The sequence below is a fragment of the Mya arenaria genome, chromosome 2, assembly GCF_026914265.1.
Source record: "Mya arenaria isolate MELC-2E11 chromosome 2, ASM2691426v1".
Taxonomy (NCBI): Eukaryota; Metazoa; Mollusca; class Bivalvia; order Myida; family Myidae; genus Mya; species Mya arenaria.
The window spans coordinates 44,051,235-44,069,893 of record NC_069123.1 but is presented as its reverse complement, the minus strand read 5'-3'; the positions used below and the strand labels follow the sequence as shown (position 1 = coordinate 44,069,893).

Sequence of the window (18,659 nt, the reverse complement as noted above, 5' to 3'; positions counted from 1 at the left end):
TTTTTTTAGGTGAAAGAGAAGCCATTCCAGACCCGCTATGCTCACTTGTCCTCAACATTTGCCTCCGTCACCACGAGACTCAAGGACGACAGCGTTTCATACAAGGTACGTCACTTCAAAGGGGTAATTTTCAGGATCATTGCTGAAGAGAGATTTGTATGCATAAGAACAGAAATGGAGATTTATATAATTTTTATGCTCATCAAACTTTTTTATCTTGTCTGTTTTTCAAAGCCTTGGTGTTGTTGTTGGCACCGTCAGCTTCTGACATGCTTTACCACTACACATGTCCTGACTGTTGATTAGTTTTGCTTGGCATGTTTACCAGCCATGTGTAAACATGTTTGCGGCGAACGTTTGCGATTTGATTCTCCGCTTGCATTATATGCGTTGCCATGCAACAGGGATACAAAACAAAACGTTTGCTAGCGATTTGTAAATGCAAAAGGTACAAATGATATGATGTCAACAAGACCCATGACCCTTACATAAGGTTCAAGGTCACTGATGACCCTTACACAAGGTTCAAGGTCACTGATGACCCTTACTCAAGGTTCAAGGTCACTGATGACCCTAACACAAGGTTCAAGGTCATATTTAGAGGTCAAAGCATCCATACGCAGGTTCTTGTCTAAAGTTATGATTTTGGCCATTACTATTGTTTGACATCAGTGTATGCTATTGCTGTAATACTTTCTCTAAACTCAAGCCTAAATACTCGTAAACAAAAAGAACTAGCTAACAGTTCATTATTTATAGCCTTTTCCATCAAATATTTAAAGATTGAAATTGGGGGATATCTTTTTTACCATTATTGGGGGTTTTGAATTTCCTATTTGGTTTTTGCAGCAATTAATGCAAATCAAATTTGAGATTCGTTTCTGAATGTTAAGGAATAATGAATGACTGTTCGAGCTTTTCCAGGGAAAATATCACTTGCGTGATGGAAAGGATATTTTGTAACTAAAACTTGAATTTCGTTTTTGAATTATAAAGCCATGATGAAATGATAACAAAAACTGATATTGTTAATAAGATTAAATTCCAAACAATAATCTTGGAGTGGTTGTCATTTTATTGAGGAAATACTTTCAGAAACTGAAAAGAAATGAAAGTATGTGCTCCTTTATTTAAAGACCAATATTTTCCCAGTCTCCATGTGACTGACATGAGCCCTTGAAGGTTGAAATGATTTTTGTTGATCGTGTCACTTCTTTGACGAGTTCAATAACATGCCCACTTCAGACCTTCATTATATCATTCTTGAAAGTTTTCTTTCATTTCTCTAAAACATATTTCTGATTATATTGAAACTTTGTCCCTTTAGTGATACTGTCACACTGGTAGCCATGCAATATTTATATTGTGTCACTTCTTGTTGAATAAAAAAAACAACATCAATGGTCCTGATGTTTTTATTTGTTGCTAAAAATGGCACTTCTCGAGTTGTCCAGACCCTTTGACCTAGCATGTTGCCAATGAAATAACTCTGGCTTTAAAATGTGTTGAGTTGCTCCCCTTAATCAGCTTTAAAATGTGTTGAGTTGCTCCCCTTAATCGGCTTAAAAATGTGTTGAGTTGCTCCCCTTAATCAGCTTTAAAATGTGTTGAGTTGCTCCCCTTAATCAGCTTTAAAATGTGTTGAGTTGCTCCCCTTAATCAGCTTTAAAATGTGTTGAGTTGCTCCCCTTAATCAAGTAAAATTTATGCAGATATAAACACCTGCACACTTTGCTATTCTTTTGCTCAAACATGATTCAGATTGGTGAACTGTCATGTCTTCCTACCCTTATTGTCGTAACAGTAAAAAATAACTGTTCACTTAATTTTTGCCACAAGTGAAAAAATATTCATTTTTACCAGTAGGTTGGGATTTTTTATTTATTTATTTTTTTAAGTTAAGGTGTGCATAAATATCATTTTCACATTGCAAATTGTTGACATTTTGTATGTTGACTTTAGGGCTTATGATATTTAATTAGTACATTTACATGTTTTTCAAGTGCAATTAAATATTGAAAAAGATCTACCCAAAATGAGAAAATGGTCAGAATGTTTTTGTCCAGTGGCAATAAAAAACTAGGGTGGGTGCACCAAAATAGGGTTGTTTTCGGGAATTGGAAACATACTTTTTTGTTACGCCTTACATTTTACTGGTTATGTCTCCTAAGGGCATAAAAAAATTCTAATGAAGACATTTTTTCCGCCTTTGTGCTCAAAGCATGTCTCTGCACCATTGAAAATTCATAAAAAGTTAATGTTCTTACAGGATAATTGATGTTTTAAATGATCTCATACATTCATATTAGATCATTAATTATACTGAAAAATTTTCAACATGAGATTTCGTAATCAAATCACAGACGGCCATGATGAATGATGTTGCGTAAAATATGATGGCCACATGTTGTGGAGCGGAGGGAAATGTTATTTTAAAGGCCCAGAGCCCTTCTGGGTCCCCCGGATGTGTGTGCATTGTTTTCTGATTGTGTGACATTCAGGGAGTCTATCAAATAAGGTATCGAATAACCCACAAAGCCTTTTGCCCTTAATGGGTTCTTTCTTAGCTAATCTAGGATTTGTGATGAACGCATTTTTTATTGCTACGTCAAATGACATGTCTAATGTGCGTTTGTTTTGAAAATAAACATTCCCCCGCATCCATCTTTCCAATTTAAAACGATAATTAGTATTAATGAGCATTCAGAAATTATTTTATGGGAAAAACAAAGAATAATTGTGCATACAAATATTAATGTTCAAGCCAAATTGTATGTAGGCATTTTTGAATTAGTTTGTTAGCTCGACTATTCAAAGAATATGTGGGCTATACTACTCGCCTAAGCGTTGGCGTCGGCGTCCGGTTTAAGTTTTAGGGCAAGTTGGGATTTTCAATTATAAGTCCAATACCCTACATTCAATTGACTTAATACTTCACGCAGTCGTTCAGGGCCATCACATGATGAGGTTAGATAAATCCATATTATTCTTTACACAGATTATGGCCCCTGATTGACTATGGAACTTAGGTTAAAGTTTTAGGGCAAGTTGGAATATTTATTAATAACTTCTATATCCTTTGTTCAATTGACTTAATACTTCACACAGTTGTTCAGGACCATCACACAATGAGGTTACATAACTCCATATTTATCCTTAATACAAGATATGGCCCCTGATTGACTTGGGTTAAAGTTTTAGGGCAGGTTAAAGTTTTAGGGCAAGTTGGGATTTTCACTTAAAACTTCAATACCATTCATTCAATTGACTTAATACTTCACCCAGATGTTCAGAGCCATCACATAATGAGGTTAGATAACTCCATATTATCTTTTATACAAATTATGGCCCCTGATTGACTATGGAACTTAGGTTAAAGTTTTAGGGCAGGTTGGGATATTGTTTAATAACTTCTATACCCTTCATTCAATTGACTTAATACTTCACACAATTGTTCAGGACCATCACCCAATGAGGTTACATAACTCCATATCCTTAATACAAGCTATGGCCCCTGATTGACTTAGGTTAAAGTTGTAGGCAAGTAAAAGTTAAGGACAAGTTGGGATTTTAATAAAAGAAACTTCTATATTGTTCATTAAATGCACTTAATATAATTCAAAATTATTTACGACCATCTTACAACAAGAAACATAACTCTGTTTTAAGCCTAAATACAAATTATGGCCCTTGATTTTTTTTTAAATTTCCTTTGAAAGGCATATTTGTATATTCTTAACCACATTTTCATAATAGGAAATCAAGTTATTTGAATGACTTGCGTCATTGTTTGGGGGGCTGGTGGGAGAGCAGCATCTAAGTCACCTTATGTATCGCATAATTTTAGTTAGGTTTGACATAAAGAGACCAGACTTGGTATTATTACATTGTTATTGTATTCTAAGCCAAAGCGGCGTAGTTGAGCGCACTGTCTTACAACGGCTCTTGTTAACTTATATATTTTCAAAACCTGGATGTTAGCGACAGCATTGTCATTGGCATTTGCACCTTTAACCTTTTCAATACATCAAAAAAAATAATTAAGACATAAGCATGGAACTTGGTACAAATATAATCTGTTTTAATACTGTGTAGCAGGTCCAATAACTCTAGCTGAAATATATGTTGATCGTCTTTGTAAAACAGACCAGTGTTGGCATCAATTTGCTATGCTTTTATTTACATTACGCAAGCATGATCATAGATCTTTAAATAATATCAGTGAGTAAAGTAAGAAGTGAAAATAGAGAGGTTGAGATACGATGTCTTGTACCGGAACAGTGGAACCCTGTTTGCTTGGTTTGATTTCCTCGTTGGCTCAAAGTGGATGTAAATGACCAATTTTTTTATACTGAATGTAAGCATTCCTGCTCGGCTCAAATTTACCGGGGCTCGAGGTATTTTCGCCATTCTCTGGGAGCTCTAGATAAAAAATGTACCGTAAATGACTGGGTATTAGACGCCCTTTTTTTCCTCAGATTTCGATGCAAAAAAATGCCTGCGTATAATAACCCGTAACAATTTTTCAAAGTTTTTTTCTGAGGTCGATTTTTAAGCTGAGAGTTTGTTTACATTTATGTAGAAAGGGAAGTTACTCGCGTCATATTGATCGATTATATACGGGTTAAAACGGCAAGTTAAAGATCGGTATACGGTATATCGTAAGACGTTTATAATTTTAACAAAAATATTTTTGGATTAAATGTTTTTCGATTAAAGTTATTCAATTTAATTTTGAATAATAAATTGAATTGAACAATAATTAAACTTGCATATAAGAAAGCAAAGTTGGGCACTGTCAAAATATTTTTTGTCAGTTGTACGATAAGGTGTGAAAAACTCGACTGCCTTTAACCTGTTAACATACCAATACTACAAACTGTTGCGATAATGGTCTTGTTTATTCGCACTTTGTCACGTTCTTTATTCTTTTCTGTAGGTGTTGACATTTTGAGAACAAACTCGTACAATATAAGGTCTTTGCAAAACTTAACTTATCATTCTTGACGTATTTTGTTTACGATATACTGTCAGAAAGAATCTTACAAATTGTCATAAAAGGTACTTTTTAGTGCCATCCAACAACAAATTGTCACACTAGGTACTTTTTAGTGCCATCATGGGGAAAGTGCGTACATCGTACACAGCACTAGAAAAGCTAGCTGTTATCAGCTATGCTGAAGAGCACGGCAATCGTGCAGCGGGTCGCCAGTACACGATGAATGAGGTCAACGTACGCAAGTGGCGAAAACAGAAGCACGAATTAATGGCGGTTACTACACGGACAAGACGACCAAAGACATGACGGAAGATGAAATGGAGCGTTTCTTCGAGAGTGACGACGATGACGAGGAATTTGAGGGCTTTGAGGAAAGCGATTTAAGGATTAGTGAATGACAATTTGTGTGTTTCTTTGTGCAATATGTGCTGATTGAATGTGTTTATTTTAAATAATCTGTTATGTTATCACATGAAACGAATAAAAATGAAACCAATTTTGCTTTGTGTTATCATTGTATGGTTTTAAAGATAACCATCGCCATTTTCACGAAAAAAAAAATTTTTGTCACTGTCAACAAACATGGTGGCCGAAAATGCCAGACAATTTGACATTTTTTCTATGCGTCTTTTAACCCAAAACATAAATTAAAAGTTTTTTCCCCCGATTTAGCACATATTTTTTTCCCTGCGTCTAATACCCCCTATCGTCTTATAACCAGTCATTTACGGTACTTGCATTTAGTGCTACTTGTATTTATAAAAGAAATCTCACTCTAGACTTGTACTTGTGAGCTCACTCCTGCTATCACAGTTATTCTTTACCAGTTAATGATTCACAAGATCCTGCCAGTGGGGTGATATAGCATAAAATAAGTAACTCAACATTACATGTACCTTTTCAACTAGTTGTGCGCAACGTCTCTTATGTCTAAATCAACTCAGAAAACTTTTTAACATTTGCGAATGTTTCCATTGTTTGATTTGGATCAATTTTTTCACCCTTAAATATTTGAGGAGGAGAGCTAATCAACTATCAATAATATAACAGGAAAAAATTGCTGTGCTGAGCCATTTTAAACATTATGGTTGACATGTAATTCACTAATTGCATGTGTAATGTATTCCATCGTAATGTATTTTCTATGTGGATATTGCATGAAATGCAATTTAGTGATTGGATTGACTTCAATAGCAGGCGAAGGAAAACTGCACGGCAGGGACATTTGATTGAATAACGCAACTTGAGCATTCGGAAAATGCTTACAATTTCGCTAAATCATTTGAAACTTGATCATTTTTTACTGTTTAAACGGAGGATTAAGAGAATGTCATCTAGTTATGCTTTTTCATGCTCTTATTGGTGCCATTGACAGAAAAAAAAATCATGTCATGGACAATATCTTGGCTTTGTTATTAATGCATGTAGGAAAGGCTTGAAAAATGACTAGGGAAATGGTCACAGAGGATATATAATTAAAGTTATACTATGCCTTTGAGATGAACCCTTTTCTTTGTATGTAAATGGTGATTTCTTTGTATGTAAATGGTGAAATGGTGATTTCTTTGTATGTAAATAGTGATTTCTTTGTATGTAAATGGTGATTTCTTTGTATGTGATTTCTTTGTATGTAAATGGTGATTTCTTTGTATGTAAATGGTGATTTCTTTGTATGTAAATGGTGATTTCTTTGTATGTAAATGGTGATTTCTTTGTATGTAAATGGTGATTTCTTTGTATGTAAATGGTGATTTCTTTGTATGTAAATAGTGATTTTTGAAGTCAACTTATCATATGGAATGCTAGGAGTGATTCTGCTAATCTGCAATGCTATTAGAGCATGCCCGACTGTACCATAATTATGTCATAAGATCGTAAACTTTACTGAAACAACATGCATATGAGAAGAGAGGATTTAGGCAAATGACTTCCTGCAAATATTTTCAGTCTCATATATTGGTTCTGTAATTGATAAGTAGTAAACTCCAGCTGTTTTTACATTCGTTCATTTCTAAATTTCTTTCTTTTAAGACCTTTGCATTACTTCAAGGATTTGCGGAGATTTTGCAGTCATTTCTATAAAGAGAGCAATAATAATTGTAATTAGGTATTCCATCATTTGATATTTGGCATAAAGGTGGATTTGTGATTGAATAATCCCGGTTACTAAATTCTGTTCCAAAACCTTCCTTATTGCATCTTATTCATGTAATTATCTATGTACCGAACAAGAATTAAATAATTTATGGTAAAGTGGCATAGGGAGCCAGACAAAACATCCCATGGAAAAAACATCCCATGTCATTTCTGACTACATTGTAGGTGGACAAAATCTCCCACAGCATTTTGACATTGTGGAAAACATCCCACTTCATTTTGACAGGGTGGACATAACATCCAACATCATTTTAATAGGGTGGACAAAACATCCAACATCATTTTCCCAGGGTGAACAAAACATCCCATATCATTTTCACAGGGTGGACAAAACATCCCACATCATTTTGACAGGATGGACAAAACATCCCACATCATCTTGTCAGGATGGACAAAATATCCCACATCATTTTGTCAGGGTGGACAAAACATCCCAGATCGTTTTGACATGGTGGACAAAACATCCCACATCATTTTGACAGAATGGACAAACGTCCCACATCGTTTTGACATGGTGGACAAAACATCCCACATCGTTTTGGCATGGTGGACAAAACATCCCATCCTGATAAGATCCCAGAAATGTTTGTCAATATGGGTACACATTTATCACCACAACAAAGGTTGTTTTTCCAAAATTAATTAATTATTTGTCCACCATGTAAATGCATGATGTAGAGAATTTTGCCAACCTAGTAAAAAAATATGGGAAGTTTTGTCCATGGGATGTTTTGTCACACATTTTCTGCATTCTGTTGTGTAACCTCTCTCATATACCAACTCAGATATCTGTAATTGTATCTGTGTGCAGTCCATTTTGTTAGCACACTTCAGACTGTCACTTCCTGTCCGGCCGCCATTGTTCCCTCCAAACTGTCACATGATCTTGTCACATGACTTGGTCACATGGGAGGTTGGTCAGCTGACTAGTTACATGACTGCTTGTGACAGCTAGATGCAGGTTTGTGTCATCAGGGATGCAAATTAGCGTTGATTGGTGAAATGTTCAGAGAATTTTTGATAAAAGAAAGAAAGACAATTACTTAATTTTAATTTTTCAATGTAATTAAAACTGGCATATACTGAGACAACTGATTTTAATTCTGAAGTTCTTTCTTCCTTTGTTTAAATTACTCCAGACAACACATGTAGCAAAAAAAGGATGTTCAATTTGAATTCATCATTAGGAAAATATTAACTATGCTCAAGTGTATGGGAGAATTTTAGCTGTTAATCATTTTCAAAATGCGTTTTTTGATTATCAAATGCCTATCAATTTCACAATTTAGATATTAATTAACTAAAATCACACAGTTCTCATTGTCTTCTCAGTCATAAAAGCTATTAAATGTCGAATGCCACCAATTATTAGCGGTTTCTATGATAGTTTTTGCAGAAATTCATGAATAGGAAATTCAGCCAGTGCTATTCTATTGTTCCATTCCATGTAAAGGGGCCATAAATAATGAGTTTAGAAATGTGTTTTCCTGTTTAGCATTTGTGGTCTGGTTTGCTACTTTTGCGGCCTCATCATTTTGAATGTGATAATTATAAAGTCACCAAAGTTGCTTCCCTTTGATCATCTTCATCCATAGATATTGAAAACCCTTGTACTTTCAAATAAGTCAGTTTTTTCTTGATAGTAATACAATAATTTTGGAAGAAGTATATTTTGCTAACCTTTTTATTGTAATATTGTTTCTGCAGAAAACATAAATTCCTTCTCTGATATTTGACAGAATTGAATTAAGAGAATCTCCAATGTGAAATTCTCATCTACCAATGTTGACCACAATTTGCAATAGGGAGGCAATTTTGATATATTCATTATACCATTTCTGGACAAGTATGTTTGTCTTATTCAATGAGATATCAAGTCTAAATAGAGCTAACAACATCATTTACGAAAGCAAAGTCTGTTTCTTTGACCATATCCATGTTAATAGACTATATTCTTGTTTATTCGGCCTTTTATGAGATGATTTCTTCCATGTTTGTATGAAGATTTATCTCTATGCTTATACTGTACAGATTGATATAGATTAAGATGTATGTTGATGATCGTTTTGTCCAAAGAAAATGGCTTTCTTCTTTTCAGTAGATGAAATTGCCGATCTAGCACAATGATTAAGGGTCCCAATCCGAAATGCAATTTTCCCTGAAAAGGTTATGATTATCTTTACAGAGAAGGATTGACCACATTTTGATTTGTAAAAATGACTGTGATTTGTTATAATGATTCATTGAATCGGAGACCTACTTTGACATAAACAGTATAAAAGCTGGTCATTAGAATTGTTGGGCTTTTTCTAAATTTAAAGTACGAGTAGTAATACATGTAAATCATAGATACCTTTTTGTGGATTTTTTTTTTCTTCTTTTTTTTTTGTTGTTGTCAATTTTATATATTTGGGATAAAAGGCAAAATATTTTGTTTGGAGACTAAAGAAACGAAAGTAATAACAATCTTGAAGGCTTGGTCATCATTTTAAATAACCAATGGTCAAGAAACCCATCATCATTCTGCTCTGATGGTCAGTTATTGTCCTGGTAGTCATCAGTTTACATTAGTAATTAATGGAGCGCACTTCATTTATGATTTATATTGTCCATGTAAATTAAATTTGTCTTATATTGATATATTTTTTATTTATTCATTTTTTTGCATCAGATGTGCCAAAACAGAAACATATATTTCATTGATTAATTCCAAGAAATAATTATTCTGAATAACATTTTTTTAATAACACATTTATTTTTTCTCAGTAAGTATCTGTATCTATTATACAAGCAGTTCCCTTTCAAGACCTGGAATCCAAGATGTAAAATCTCTTTGTCAGCCTGGACAGATTCTTGAATATTTATGACATTTCAAGATCACATATCTTTGATGTACAACTTCTTAAATGTACTCAAAACTCTTATTTCTCAGAATATATGCAATTACTCATCATACAATTTATAAGGCAAAAATCCCATGAAATGCCAGAATTTTGATGTTTCAGATTTGATTTGATAGTTTTCTGACATTTTCATAGTCTCACAATGGCGTACCCTTAATCTCAAGCTACAGGACCATCCAAGAATATTTGGCCATCAAAATGTCCATAAAAATGCCTTTTGCCTGTTAAAATGTGTGTTATTTGCACCAATGCTGTATGGACATGGCAGGACGTACATATTCATGCCAGGCTTGTTATTTTGGTATAATTGGACCCAATGTTTATGGCAAATTTTAAGGGGTCTGCCATTTTGGATACCACTTGACCGATTGACCAGTTGGGTATGGGTGTAAAATTCTGCCGAGCTCATAATCTTTATGACAAGAGATTATTCCTATCTGTGTAGCAGATATTTTATTGCTGACTTCGCTTTTTTCCATAAGGTCAGCTGATTCATTTTACCATGGTTGCACTGGGGTGGTTTTTTTTCCAAAGGTGACCCTAGGTTATTGTCCTTCAAAATATGAAAAATACCGAACAAAATAGTTTCATTATCTTTGACGGTCATTGTTTGCAATTTATCTAAATTGTTTGCTGAGAAATATGATAATATTTGTAAAACATGATATATGGGGGTCCACTTAAAGCATATATATCTGACCTTTGTATGATACTGTTTCAATTGGACATCCCGCTGCAAGTCACTCATTTCTTGAAATGTTGATACTCTGACTGGCATACTTCATTTCAAAAACTCCGCAGGAGATTTTCAACAGTTATTTTTTTCTTGAAATCATACTTATGTGTTTTTTTTCTAAAGAGAAGAAATGCTGAAGAAAAGATTGTTCTTCTGTCAGTAGCACTTGAAGCAAACAATTGAACCTCCGCTCTCACACTATTGTCACTTTCCTCCGATAACTGGCATGGAAATAGAAAGCAGAGCAAATTCTCTCTGATAGCAAAAGACCTCCGCTCAGCAAAACTATCGGCTGTGACAAGATAATGATTGTAGTTTATTGTTTTCTGGCTTCTCGCAGAACAGATAATAAAGAAAAATACAGGAATCGTTGAATGCTGGAGATGCATCAATTTTCTGTTGTGTTATTTCATAGACTGAGTGGGTTTTTTTTCGTTTCTTCTTGCCAAGAATGAAAATAAAATTTATTGGGAGCAATTTTTTAAACTATGTTACAATTTATTTTTTTTGCCACATTTAAGTATTTTCAGGTTATTGAAACTGTGATAACAGCTCCATTAGGTATCATGGGTATTTTATCTATTACGATTTTCTGTTATCAAACTCTTTATGTACATTAAATGGTGCCCACATGTTGTTAATAATTTGTTTAAAGTAGATTCCAAGCTCAAATTTCCAGTAAATGTTGAAGAGAAAGAAAAACAGAGCAAAGGTCGGGAGCATTTATTTGTATCACAAACATGATGGCAGAGGAATGTTTATTGTATGTTAGTTTAATGAGATAATAATACTCTACGCCCATTTTAAAGAAGTAAGGTAAGTTAATTTCATAGAAATTAAAATATTTGCACCTTAGAACTATAAGTACATTAGTACAATAAATATTTTTTTTAAGAAAATCCCATTATGACATAACTGTTAGATTTCAATTAAGTTAAAATACGCTCAACCATGATGTTTGCAGTGTGTACACAATTGTTCACCATTACAACAAGCACATCTTTTTGTATGCCCATAACTTCGCCAAAAATAATATAGAGTTATTTCCCTTGATTAACTGAGAAGAACAGGCAAAATTTGGCAACCAATTTCAATGCTTTGTCTAGTTCAAAGACTAAAATTAGCTTGAAATCTTCTTGTAAAGTTTGCATCAGCCTTTAGTTGTTGGTTTAGACAGACTACCTTTAAATTCTATATCCCTTGTATCTTTCTTAAATTCATAGTCCCTTGTATTTTTTTTTACCAACTGGCTGTATTTTCATATAGACTATTAAGACAAAACTAGCAAGAAAACTTACGTTTATAAGCCCTTTGGCTTTCCCTTCTAAATAATTCAGAGTCTGAAGTTAAGAGTCCAATAAAGTTAATACTCCCTTTTTTGCAGAGCTATCAACTTGAATTCAGCTTGTCTTGATGTTTAATAGAGATTCGATGTACAGCTCATCAAGGCATGCTTACACTCTAATTTTCGTCCGGCATTTACATGTTCATTCCACAAGCGTTCATGTTACTTGCATTAAATAATTACGACTGGCATTTTCGACCATAACCTCGTGTACGAGTGGCTTCTTTTAAGTTTAAAACTAAATTCATCAGTGGGGAAGTAAACTTTTGAACATTTCGAAACGGTAGTCGCTATGTCGATGAGGGGGTTTACCGAGCTAATAAGCGTAAATCCAAACCTTGTTTTCGGGTAATTAAGGCTTTACTGTATTTGATTGGCACTGACAAAAATTGAGTTTATGAAGAGTTGAAAGCATAGTTTGTACGAATTCTATTCATTTTTCTCAGCTTGACTGCACGGTAATAATGTAGGTTGTACAGACTGAAAATAATTGAAATAAGCATTTTGTTTCACATTTAAAATGCATCTTCGAGTCAAGTCTCGATATGTTTGTGTAGTAATTGTTGCAGCATTTGATTCACCTTGGCATGTCTGTTGAATTTTTCATGAAAAGTTAGTTATTTTTGTAAGCCTTGAGGTGTTAAAGGAAACATCACGCAAAAACTTCTACTAATGCCATAGATAAAAATGTTCAAAATATTTAGATGGAACTTAATTGACATGTTACCATACTGACAATACACATAATTATTTGTAGCAAGGCCCATAACTCTGGCATAAATAACTGTTGAGTTACACCCCTTGTTTTACTCAGAGAAAAATAGCAAGAAGTTGTGTGAGCTTGCACTTTGATGCTTTTGTTCTTACTTAATTAAACTGGAATAAACTTGCTTTTATCATAATGTGGAATACAGTTGTTACAAGTTTACTTTATAATTGTTTGTTTAGTTTATACTAATTTCATTAAGCTTGATTCAGTCATTTTAAGGCTGAAAATTCCCCAAGGCAGGGATTGAACCTTCAGTTGCTTGGGTAAGAGGTGGACACCGATACCACTAGACCACCCATCTACAATTTCTTTGGTTAAAGGCTGACACCAATACCACTACACCAATCTTACCCTAATGGGGAAAATCAACAACCTCAAGAGTGAGATGCGGGTGCCTTTACCACTAAACCATTAATACCTTAGTGGGGATCAAACCGAAGACTTCAAGTCTAGAGTTAGAGGGGACACCTTTATGACTAGATCACCCATACCCTGGTTGGTATTGAACCCAAGACTTATAGGGTGAGAGGCGAACACCTAGATCACCCATACCCTGGTTGGTATTAAACCCAAGACTTATAGGGTGAGAGGCGAACACCTAGATCACCCATACCCTGGTTGGTATTAAACCCAAGACTTATAGGGTGAGAGGCGAACACCTAGATCACCCATACACTGGTTGGTATTAAACCCAAGACTTATAGGGTGAGAGGCAAACACCTAGATCACCCATACCCTGGTTGGTATTAAACCCAAGACTTATAGGGTGAGAGGCGAACACCTAGATCACCCATACCCTGATTGGTATTAAACCCAAGACTTATAGGGTGAGAGGCTAACACCTAGATCACCCATACCCTGGTTGGTATTAAACCCAAGACTTATAGGGTGAGAGGCGAACACCTAGATCACCCATACCCTGGTTGGTATTAAACCCAAGACTTATAGGGTGAGAGGCGAACACCTAGATCACCCATACCCTGGTTGGTATTAAACCCAAGACTTATAGGGTGAGAGGCAAACACCTAGATCACCCATACCCTGGTTGGTATTAAACCCAAGACTTATAGGGTGAGAGGCGAACACCTAGATCACCCATACCCTGGTTGGTATTAAACCCAAGACTTATAGGGTGAGAGGCGAACACCTAGATCACCCATACCCTGGTTGGTATAAAACCCAAGACTTATAGGGTGAGAGGCGAACACCTAGATCACCCATACCTTGGTGGGTATTAAACCCAAGACTTATAGGGTGAGAGGCGAACACCTAGATCACCCATACCTTGGTAGGTATTGAACCCAATACCTCCAGTCAAAGGTGAGAGGCGAACACCTAGATCACCCATACCTTGGTGGATATTAAACCCAAGACTTATAGGGTGAGAGGCGAACACCTAGATCACCCATACCCTGGTTGGTATTAAACCCAAGACTTATAGGGTGAGAGGCGAACACCTAGATCACCCATACCTTGGTTGGTATTAAACCCAAGACTTATAGGGTGAGAGGCGAATACCTAGATCACCCATACCCTGGTTGGTATAAAACCCAAGACTTATAGGGTGAGAGGCGAACACCTAGATCACCCATACCCTGGTTGATATTAAACCCAAGACTTATAGGGTCAGAGGCGAACACCTAGATCACCCATACCCTGATTGGTATTAAACCCAAGACTTATAGGGTGAGAGGCGAACACCTAGATCACCCATACCTTGGTTGGTATTAAACCCAAGACTTATAGGGTGAGAGGCGAACACCTAGATCACCCATACCCTGATTGGTATTAAACCCAAGACTTATAGGGTGAGAGGCTAACACCTAGATCACCCATACCCTGGTTGGTATTAAACCCAAGACTTATAGGGTGAGAGGCGAACACCTAGATCACCCATACCTTGGTTGGTATTAAACCCAAGACTTATAGGGTGAGAGGCGAACACCTAGATCACCCATACCCTGGTTGGTATTAAACCCAAGACTTATAGGGTGAGAGGCGAACACCTAGATCACCCATACCCTGGTTGGTATTAAACCCAAGACTTATAGGGTGAGAGGCGAACACCTAGATCACCCATACCTTGATGGATATTGAACCCAATACCTCCAGTCAAAGGTGAGAGGCGAACACCTAGATCACCCATACCTTGGTGGATATTGAACCCAAGACTTATAGGGTGAGAGGCAAACACCTAGATCACCCATACCTTGGTGGGTATTGAACCCAAGACTTAAAGGGTGAGAGGCAAACACCTAGATCACCCATACCTTGGTGGGTATTGAACCCAAGACTTATAGGGTGAGAAGCAAACACCTAGATCACTCATACCCTGCTGGGTATTGAACCCAAGACTTATAGGGTGAGAGGCGAACACCAAGATCACCCATACCCTGCTCGGTTTTGAACCCAAGACCTCCAGTCTAAGGTAAGAGGCGAACGCCTAGGTTACGATACCCTGCTGGATACCCAAGACTTATAGGGTGAGAGGTGGGCACCTCTACCACTAGACCACTCATACCTTGATGGGGATTGAACCTACAACCTCTCAGGAACATATTATATATATACCTCTCTAAGTCTCGTGTTGATTGTTTCTATACAGCAATTTATGTAAGATATTGCTATGACTTGAAAGTGTTTTAATTTCTATAAAACAGAAAGTAAAAAATGTTTTTCACACCGTATTCCTAGTGACTTTCAGTATCTACAAAATTATCATTAACATGGAAGCATTCAATATCAAATGAAAACAACTTCTACACGGCATCCATGAAATATTCACAAAATGTTAGAAAGGATCTGCATGCTTATATCTGTTTTCCTAATGCACTATTGCCTTTAGGGAATTTTAAAGATTGACCAGTTTGCAATAAATCAGTAATCTAGTATTTTAATTATTTAACTTTCATTATAAATGAAGTGCAGTACATTTTAATCTTGCATTTTAAGCAGAAATTATACAGCCAAGAAAAAAAAAAACACATTTTATATTTTGTTCTTTAATCCTTTAATTGAGTCTTTGATACAGCGTTCAATTTTTCTGTACAATTTTATTTCTAAAAATCGATTCTTTTTTGTAATGGCTTATACAATATATTTGAGATTTTAGAAATTAATATCGTCAAAAATCTTATATTTTAAATGATGGTGCAACAGTTCTCATTGGCCAAATCATACATGAGTAGGAGTACAGTAAAGTTACTGTATCAACAACCCCACATCCGAGCTGATTGGAAAACCTACCCCAGGGACTTAAAGTATTGCATTTCAATAATTCAATACGGATTAAACAAGTGAGAAACTCAAATAGAAGATAAGTTTTTTCACCCCTCGTGGAATCTGCAATCATGCAACTCTGTCATTAGGCAAACATGTAGAATGCAAATTTAGCACGTTAATTATTTCCCGTTATTCCTGACATTTGCATTTGGTCTAAATAGAGTTAATGCTCTAAGTGGATGGGAGGAAATAGTTATTGCCCAGGAAATTCACCCATCCCTTTGATTCTGATTAAAGATTGCTCCTGATTTAAAGCGTATTGTTCCTGAATTTTAAACATGTCATTTTCATTTAAAAACCGTTGAAATGGCCATTTTCAGGAAGAGCTATAAATCTGCAGCATGAGCCTCTTTCTATTCTTCTGCATCTAACTAGAAAATATCCAATGAAAGAAAATAATGAAATATTCTGAATATAAGACTATAAAATGCTGTATTTATTTTACAAAAAAATTGACAGTAATTCCGGAAAATTAAAAAAATAATAAAATTACATTTTATCTCAGATATATAAGTTATGTAAGCGAAATGAACTAATTTACCTACCTTAGATCAAATTTCTACTTAACATTATTTTTACTGCAGAACTTATAAGAACCAAATTCCCAAACTTTGATGATTTCCAAGTGCCCACTTATTTGTGAAGATGAGTTTGTAATTATGTTATCAGGAACATGGAAGTATCCGATTGACATCGTACTAAGTGGTTCGATGTCAGTTGTCAATTTCAATTTAGAACGTTTGGCACCAACTCATTCCCAGCATTTCTCTGCTAGATAGATGGAATTAATTTCTCAACTTCTCAAAATGCATGTTTCGATATATTCTGTTACAGTATTTTTTATGCAAATTCCGAAAAATTGCAGAATTGACAAAATGCTATACCTGATGGTGTAGCTCACAGCTTGGACAAAATTTTTAGGATATTTTTCAGAATAGGAATTTTTGGTGTTCTGCTATCAGCATGAAAAGATAACATATTATGAGATTTGATACATACATGTACATTAGTGATACCTTTTTAATGGGTTTCAATCATCACTGTTTGCAAGAAAATGTGTGCTTATAATCTAACATATAAATTGGTTGAACCATAATGCTCTTGGTCCATGATTAAGTCTGAGCTAATAGACCCAGATTTATATAAGACTCAAAACTGAAAATCTTAATTTTGATGAGCATATAACTTTCCTTCAAGCAGTGCATTGATTGTGAACTTTGCTGAATTATATTACCATTTGGACTTTTTACCATTATTGTCATATATTTTGGTAAAGAATAAATATGAATTTGTGTTTCTTGATGAAATGCATTTCAGAGTCTGAGTCTAGACTCAGACTTGAGACTGTTTGTAAGCATGGGCCTTGAACATGATTGGTTCTGACAAATGTTATTGAATGGGAGCTCCCTAAGTAAGCACTGACTTAGGGAAGCTCTAATGGGAAATAATTGTTTTTCCAAGGAAATGGACTCTGTGAACCATGAGTATTGGCTCAGTCAGGTAGAGCACCTAACTTTCATGCATGGGGTCCTAGAATCAATCCCTATACTGGCAGCATTGAACTTTACTGAGCCGTGAAAAAAGAAACAAAAGTTTACAACCTATCTCAACAAATTTTAGACTCACAAACAAGTCTTACAATCATAAAAAAATCGCTTTTGTGAGATACAATTTTCAAAAATATGAGTAAATAACAGTGATCGATACTTGCAAGTCGATAAAAAGATATGCAACAATTTTCATCACCAGTTAAACGCTCATTGTGATGGAAATATTGAATAAGATTATAAAGACATTAATGCCATATTTCTGTAGACCTTCCCTGGGGAATTCTTTTTCTAGAAATTATGAGAGAGTTCTGACATTAGCCAAGGGGATTTGTATTGCATCTAAAAAAGGAGTCAATAACAAAACATGCACTGGTGGGTTTTGCTCGAAAAAAAATGGGGGATTTTGCTCTCAACTATGGGGATTACATTATGTATTATTAATTTCTTGAAAGAATTTTATATAATCTAGCATTTTTTTTAACTGAAAAGCACTGTAAGGAGTATATTATTATCATGTTGTAAGAAAGTGTAATGTTCAAAGCTATGTAGCCTATGTTTATATTGTTACCTTTTTGTCTTTAAACTTGGGGGATATTCATTCTTTGCCGGAAGAGACTGGGGGATGACAAAAAATTCCCGCCCAAATCGCCAACCACACCCAACCCCCAACCCCACCCTTCATCACACTCGCCAACGCAAACCGGCTGGTAGATATGGCTCGATTGTGGTAAGATTTGCAGCTTTAAGCCTCGCGTCAAATGACAGAAGGGCCTGTGAGTATTGCGTTTCCTTATATTAGAATGCAGACTTTTGTCTCAATGAAGCGTAAAGGCATCTTGCCACCACATCGGCAACCAAACACAATTAATTGTTAAAACCAAAATAAATATACAGTAATTAAAATAAATATACGGTAAT

General features: G+C 35.3%; 1 protein-coding gene across 1 annotated transcript in view; it reads left to right on the top strand.

Moving 5' to 3' along the window:
* The window catches only part of LOC128205250 (sperm-tail PG-rich repeat-containing protein 2-like), a 79,481-nt gene that overhangs the window by 16,032 nt on the left and 44,790 nt on the right, over positions 1-18,659 (top strand). Inside the window, exon 10 of the mRNA XM_052906767.1 lies at positions 10-105. Within this exon, the coding sequence (XP_052762727.1) occupies positions 10-105 (96 nt within the window). The remainder of the gene's footprint in view (positions 1-9; positions 106-18,659) is intronic.